We start from the raw sequence: 6,226 nt of genomic DNA, 5'->3' as shown, positions 1-6,226 counted from the left end.
AGAGAGTTTGTTCTAAAAATAGAAAAGGATGTTGCCTTAAGTCCACATAATAAACTTAACCTTTTGTTCATTTTACTCAGCCTTCCCCATGCCATAAAGAGATAAGGATATCTGAGCTTTCTGCTTGGTTATTATATTGTGCACACTTACATTGCATGTAATTGTGTCTAGTCTGTCTATGGCATTTATTTCCACATGTTTTGTGTCCCCCACAAACACTAAGTGACAAATGCAGTGACCACTTCAATTTTTATTTACATTGGGTACTGATATGCCTGTGCTCTCTGGCTCCTAGAGTCTCTTAGGGAAATGAAGGGGTTTGTTAGGAAGTGAAGAGGAATAGATTATCTGAGAGCCCTATAAGATTAGCAGCCCTGAGCCTCAGCTCAGACTCTCATTCCTCTGAAGAGTCTACTAGGATACTAACCATGCTCTCAGCCATGGGCACCCTTGTGGCCAGTCTCTGGGCAGGGCTCCATCTCTGGATTCTGCTGCTGGCTGCTGTCACCTTCTTGTTCCTGGCTGACTACCTCAAAAATCGACGCCCCCAAGAACTTTCCACCAGGGCCACGATGTCTTCCCTTTGTGGGCAACATATTCCAGTTGGACATGGGGCAACCACACATAGCAATCCAACAGGTAGGAACGGAGAATGGTGCCTGAATATTGCCCTGATCTAATCCTGAGATGCTGAATCTGGGACTTCTGAGAACAGGCCACGGGGACAGGTATGGCTTCAAGGCTCCTGCTCACAATTGCTAATCCCAGGCCAAAGAGTTAACTTCTAAACTTTTACTTTTAAGTAATATGAAGCTCAGTAGGGCAGTAGTGGTAGATCTCTGTGAGTTTGATGCCAGCCTAGTCTACAGACTGTGTTCCAGGGCAGCCATGGCTATACAGAGAAATCCTGTTTGTAAGAAAAAAGAGGGGGAGAGGGAAAGAGATGGAAGGAGGGAGGGATGGAGAGACAGAGGTAGGGAGTGAGGGAGAAAGAGAGGAAGGGAGAGAGGGAAGGAGGGATGAAGAGAAGGAGAGGGGGAAGGAGGAAGGGAAAATAGAAGAGAAAGATACAAAAATTGGAGAATTTCTTATCTTTCTATGACATACTTTTAGGGTGATTCCATTGTGGTTAGAGAACACACTGTATGATTTGGATTCTTTAAATATGTCCAGGTCTGTTTGATGACCTAATAGTAAATTATGATAGAGACAGATATGTCCTGCTGCTTTAAGAAGTGTGTGTAAATCTCTGGCCTCAGCTTAGTTCGTTAACATGCTTCTCCAAGAAAAATTAAAAAGTGGGGTGTGTGTGTGTGTGTGTGTGTGTGTGTGTGTGTGTGTGTGTGTGTGTATGTGTGTGTGTTGTACTTCTCTAGACTGGGATTTTGAATAGGTGTTATCTCTCTCATACTGAGCTGTAACAGGAGGAGCTATCTTACACCTGAAATAATCACACAGAAACTGTATTCATTAATACACTGTTTGAGCCATGTTTTAAAATATCTCTTATTGGCTAATTCTCACATCTTGATTTAACACATTTCTAATTATCTGTACATAACCATGAGGTCATGGCTTACCGGGAAAGATTTAGCATGTTTGACCTGGCGGCTCCATGGCGGCTCTCCGACTCTGCTTTCTTCCTCCCAGAATTTAGTTCTGTCTTCTCCGCCTACTTAAGTTCTGCCCTATCAGGCCAAGGCAGTTTCTTTATTGACTAACTAATGAAACAACACATAAACAGAAGGAACTTCTACACCACTGAGTCTTAGTTTGTCTACATCCTTGTTGACTGCTCACCTACTGATGTTATCAGTTACTAAGAAAGACTCCTAATTTATAAATTGTTATAATTACTTTGTTATTTGTTTTGTTGACATGTTTATTTATGACAATGAATCTAAGGTTCAAAGATCTGGAAATAGATACAGAAAATATCACCAATTTTCTCCCAAATAACATGTATGGTAAGAATCAGAATTCAGATTAAAGCAGGTCAGATACCTCCCAATCCAATGTCTTGAGCCCCAATGAGTCATCTTTCTTAGAAAAACTCTTTCAAATTTCTTGACTGAAATCAAGGGAGTTCACTTGATACACACTATATATGTTGTACTGATAACCTAGTTAGGATATATTTAACCTATACTTTTTTAGTTGTTCCAAAAACTTAATGGTTGATATTGAAAATTACTTATATAAATTTAGTCAATAAATTCTCATACAGCTTTAAAACTCACCCTACACTGATCAAGATGAATTTAGCTTTTTTTTCATTTGTACACATCTATTACTGACAACTATTAAAGGAAAAGGCATATACTTGTTGCCTTTTCTGGTTTTCTGCCTTACGAACCAGAAAAGACAGATTGTGCTCCAACCAAATGAAGTTAGCAAGGACTAGTGATAAAGAACTAAAGAAGTACAGAGTTTATGCCTCAATCTGTAATGCGGGTACAAGATACTGGAATTAGATCAAATCAAACCGTTTGTTTGGACAGGGTCCACAAAGGTCCAATATTTTTTGATTGATAAGATAGGGCACAAGTCAATGAAGGTAAGAGTAGGAAAGGAGTCCACGGATACCTGGGGGGAATTTTACCCTCTTTTTTGGTACTGCTGGCAAGACTCAGGATACCAAAAGCAGAGCTGGGTCAACATGGGACAGATTTGTGAACACACAAATGGAAGGATATTTGAAAATGATCACATACTCTCATCCACCTTTGCAACACCTTGTGTTTTATGCATTTCTCTCATTTTTTTCCAAGTCCCTCTTCTTGACCTCCTAAACTTTGTCACTCACTTGCTCATGCATAGTCCCCACTATACCGGCCACTAAACTCCAAGTATCATAGAGATCTAAAGGTCATATTTCTCTGCAGATGTATATAACATCTGGAAGAGTCCCTCCACAAGGCAAGAGACATTGCTAGGCTACATTCCTTCATTGGAAATTGATTTCCTCTTTACAAAGATCATGAAAACTCTACCTATGGTAGAACAGTTATAAGGAAGGAAGTAAATCATAAAGCATACTGAGTACCCATTCAGTGAGTGCAGCTGAGACTGGAGAGTTATTTTCCTGGCTCTCACCATGCATTTGTATCCCCATGCCTTGAACACAGAGTTCATTCATTTATCAGAGACACAGTCGATGGCTTGGTACTGGAACTAAACAGAGTGTTTCTCCCAGTACCACTTTCATCCTTCCCCACAGAACTCATTGAGGGGGGGAATAATTTTTACTCTATCATAGCTGGGAGTCTGAGATTTGGAAGACAGCACCTCTGTCAAGAGCCCAGGTCAGTGAACCATAGACCCTACATGATTACATCACTCCAGATATACAGAGATGTATCCATTGCCATCCTCAAACCTTTATTGTACAGTTCATATCCAGCAAGGTTTTGTGAAGACATTCTCTTTTGCCTAAATTGAGGCTGGATATTGTGATTACCTAAGGATTCCATGGTTGCTATAGCAGCCTCATACACATACATCTTAATCTTTTTCTGGACTGATGTCTTATATTTTCTGTCTCACTGGATATCAAAATGTTTCAGAAGATGATTCTTATCACACTAAGGAACCTCTTCCATATGCAGATTCACAGAGTTCCCTTAGGGTTTGTCCAATTCATCACGCATGTACATCCCATGTCTAACATGTGTTGAGTATGGCCATTTTTTTTCTGACAAATCACTTTGATCTCCTAGGAAGCCCATACAATCTGCACCAACATCAAACCTATACGCACACTCCTTGATCTTTGTCAGGTCAAATGTGTCACATGTTCTCCTTTTATTAGATTTCAGGATGCTTCAAATCAGCGATTTTGTTACTTTGACGAAACTTATATACTTATACCTTCCTTTGGTTGACATGTGGTAGATGCATATTCAATTCGAACAAACATATTAATTAACTTTTATACAGTAAATTTTTTTTTCTGATGTGGAATTTAGTTTAGTGCTGTAGAGGAAACCACAACTTCGAAATATTTCCACAGACAATAATACATCTCCTCACAGAAACCTCTCAACATGAGTCCCATTAGCTATACACATGCCTGCCAACCCAGGATACAGAGAAATAGCCACACTGAACAATAGTTCTTGCTATATTTTTCAGTTTGTGAAGAAATATTGGAACATTCTTAGCCTGAATTTTGGTAACGTAACTTCTGTGGTCGTAACTGGACTCCCCTTAATCAAAAAAGTCTTTACTCACATGGAACAAGACATTTTGAAATGCCCCGTCACTCCTATCCAAGAATGTATCTCTAAGAACAATGGTAAGTTTAATGAACAACATGGAGTGTGTATTATAGTGTTTATGTAGTGTTAAATGTACCTGTATCTAACTTTCTAACACTCCCATAATCAGTCCCATCACTAATTACCATGCTTAAAAAAAGAGGGATGCCATATTTTCTGAATGAAAGCACCCATCATAGGACTTAATGGTGTCATCCCTAATAGACATTTAAAAAAAAAACACGTCTTGAAAAAAACTAATTCTAAATGTGTGGTGAGAAGAAACTACAGCATCCAGCCACAACTGGAAACACTGTGTTCTTCCTTCTTTTTTTACATGCCCATGCTCTGTCCTAGGAAAACAGATGTAAGTCAGCCTTTTCCTGCTGCTGCTCTGCTTGTTTATTGATTCTTATACTCCATTACTAATGTCATGCACCACAGGCACCTCCAGCCTCCTAGACAGGGTTAGACTAGAATAACATGAATACTCGGTATTGCCATTTTATCAGGTTGCCTGTTTCAAAGTTGAAAGCAGAACTTCAAGTGTATTGTCATGTCAAAGTGTCAGTTTAGACATTTCCTAACTACTCCTTGAGGTAACCAATCATTAATTGTACATAATGAGCTATGTTGTTCACTATAGGGAGCACATTGCTAGGCACAAGTGATTCATGGTGCATATAATAGACAAAATCTCCATGTTTACATAACATATACTCCATTAAATGAAAAATGCTAAGTCAATTTGCTAATTAAAATCACACAGGACTACAATGTTAAGGGGACAAGGAATTTTTCAGTAGTATCAATGTTCTACTGTTATTCACGGGAAAATTCTGTAAGTAAGGACACTAATTTATTAACGTTGAAATACAGTCAACAGGAACAGAATACCCATGAAATACGAAAGAAGACCAAGACCTCATGAAACAGAAAGATGTCCAGTGTGGTAAGCATAGTAAGGAAAGGATAACTAAGTAGGTACAAATTGATCACCTTGCCTAGGAAGAGCCGAGGTCTTGATTTATATCCTAACAGCAAGAGTGATTCTGAGTAGAGATGATCACACACTGCACATTCTGAGGCTCATCTATGCTCAGGGATAGAAAACAGCTTGAAAATATCTTTGTGGGTTAAAGAAGGTGGGGCTTTGAAAATGCAGTAAAAAAAAATGACAGCTGATTAGACTGTGACAGTGACATTGAAGACACATAGACTGAAGTCATTTAAGAGCAAAACCATGTGACATAATAACCAAGAGGGCAGGCCAGAGAATGAGTCTCACATGGGACTTCCATAGGAATGGGTGATGCAAAGAGGACAATGACAGGGGACAAGGCATTTTAATGGTGCTAGCTTCTTTTGGGAGTTTCAGAAATACCAATAATATTAACTGTCCCAGGTATGCTGAGTTTCAATGCTGGTAACTTGCAAAGGCAAGTGGTCATATACATGGTTATGGGGTGTACACCTGTAACATCAGGCGATATTCAAATTGTAGAAATGATAAGATTTCCTAAATATGCACCAGGCAGAGAGATATTCTAGATTTGAATAATTCCAGTTTCAAAAGTTGGCAGAAGAAACAAGCTGGCAAAAGTTGTGAGAAATTTCTGACAAACAATTAGGTTGAAACACTGAAATGACAGGATCCCAGGGGCTATTGGCAAAATGTTTCAGAAAGGAAGTATCTGAGTTGCTGAACCAGCAGGCTGATGATGTGGAAAGGGCCACCTGATGATGTGTGGGAATTAGAGAAACTAGGGCTTATGTGTAAAGAGCTGACGATTTCTCTGAAAGTTAAGAAATTGACTTGCACAAGACATTGCATGCACCATGAAATAGGTGGTAGATGCTGAACAGACTGGAATGTTTATCTCTTGTTCTTTCTCTGTGGAACACTGATGCTTCTTACCATATTGATTAATTTTTTTCATCTTTTAAAGCTTGTGTTGACAAGGGCT

At 39.2% G+C, this 6,226-nt stretch overlaps 1 protein-coding gene across 1 annotated transcript in view; it reads left to right on the top strand.

The window, feature by feature from the left end:
* Positions 1-6,226, top strand: part of LOC113456649 (cytochrome P450 2J6-like) — a 28,602-nt gene that overhangs the window by 10,163 nt on the left and 12,213 nt on the right. The window contains 1 exon segment of the mRNA XM_026782288.1: positions 4,135-4,297. Coding sequence (XP_026638089.1) covers positions 4,135-4,297 — 163 coding nt within the window.

The sequence above is a fragment of the Microtus ochrogaster genome, chromosome 10 (assembly GCF_000317375.1).
Source record: "Microtus ochrogaster isolate Prairie Vole_2 chromosome 10, MicOch1.0, whole genome shotgun sequence".
Classification (NCBI taxonomy): domain Eukaryota; kingdom Metazoa; phylum Chordata; class Mammalia; order Rodentia; family Cricetidae; genus Microtus; species Microtus ochrogaster.
Note: the sequence above shows the minus strand (reverse complement) of the source record. Positions and strands in the feature narration are given on the sequence as shown.